At 60.6% G+C, this 1182-nt stretch overlaps 1 protein-coding gene across 1 annotated transcript; it reads left to right on the top strand.

Moving 5' to 3' along the window:
* Positions 1 to 6: 6 nt before the first annotated feature.
* Positions 7 to 1177, top strand: LOC113942655 (tubulin beta chain-like; the record flags this gene model as incomplete). The annotated part of the gene is made up of 2 exons (XM_027633747.1): positions 7 to 129; positions 345 to 1177. Coding segments are annotated over exons 1-2 (894 nt in total), but the record flags the coding sequence as incomplete, so codon positions are not given.
* Between the last annotated feature and the right edge of the window lie 5 nt (positions 1178 to 1182).

Raw genomic sequence — 1182 nt, 5'->3', positions numbered from 1 at the left:
TGCTGGTTCCTCTCACAGGTAACAAGTATGTCCCACGTGCCATCCTCGTGGACCTGGAACCTGGCACCATGGACTCTGTGCGCTCTGGCCCCTTTGGACAGATCTTCCGTCCTGACAACTTTGTCTTTGGTGAGTGAGTGTGAGACGGAAAAGTCCCAGAGTGGGAACTCAATACCCAGAAAAGACTCGGAGCAAGCATGCAAATGACCCTAGGGGACCTGAAACCCAGTGGCAGAGTGGGGATAGAAGTGAAGGGTGGAGCCCATGGGGAAGGGGAAAGTGGCATCATCTCTGTTTGTCCCCGTGGCGCTAATGTGGCACCTTGCTTGTGGTCTGTTCTCCAGGTCAGAGCGGGGCCGGCAACAACTGGGCCAAGGGGCACTACACGGAAGGCGCCGAGCTGGTGGACTCTGTCCTGGATGTGGTGAGGAAGGAGTCGGAGAGCTGTGACTGCCTTCAGGGCTTCCAGTTGACCCACTCGTTGGGCGGAGGCACAGGCTCTGGGATGGGCACCCTCCTCATCAGCAAGATCCGGGAGGAGTACCCCGACCGCATCATGAACACCTTCAGCGTGATGCCCTCGCCCAAGGTGTCGGACACGGTGGTGGAGCCCTACAATGCCACCCTCTCTGTGCACCAGCTGGTGGAGAACACGGACGAGACCTACTGCATCGACAACGAGGCCCTGTATGACATTTGCTTCCGCACCCTGAAGCTGACCACTCCCACGTACGGGGACCTCAACCACCTGGTGTCGGCCACCATGAGCGGCGTGACCACCTGCCTTCGCTTCCCCGGCCAGCTGAATGCCGACCTGCGCAAGCTGGCGGTCAACATGGTGCCTTTCCCCCGGCTGCACTTCTTCATGCCGGGCTTCGCCCCTCTCACCAGCCGCGGCAGCCAGCAGTACCGCGCCCTGACGGTGCCTGAGCTGACGCAGCAGATGTTCGACTCCAAGAATATGATGGCCGCCTGCGACCCCCGCCACGGGCGCTACCTGACGGTGGCCGCCATCTTCCGGGGCCGCATGTCCATGAAGGAGGTGGACGAGCAGATGCTCAACGTGCAGAACAAGAACAGCAGCTACTTTGTGGAGTGGATCCCCAACAACGTGAAGACGGCTGTCTGTGACATCCCCCCGCGCGGCCTCAAGATGTCCGCCACCTTCATCGGCAACAGCAC

Source organism: Corapipo altera, unplaced genomic scaffold (genome assembly GCF_003945725.1).
Source record: "Corapipo altera isolate COAL_440 unplaced genomic scaffold, ASM394572v1 69166, whole genome shotgun sequence".
Classification (NCBI taxonomy): Eukaryota; Metazoa; Chordata; class Aves; order Passeriformes; family Pipridae; genus Corapipo; species Corapipo altera.
Note: the sequence above shows the minus strand (reverse complement) of the source record. Positions and strands in the feature narration are given on the sequence as shown.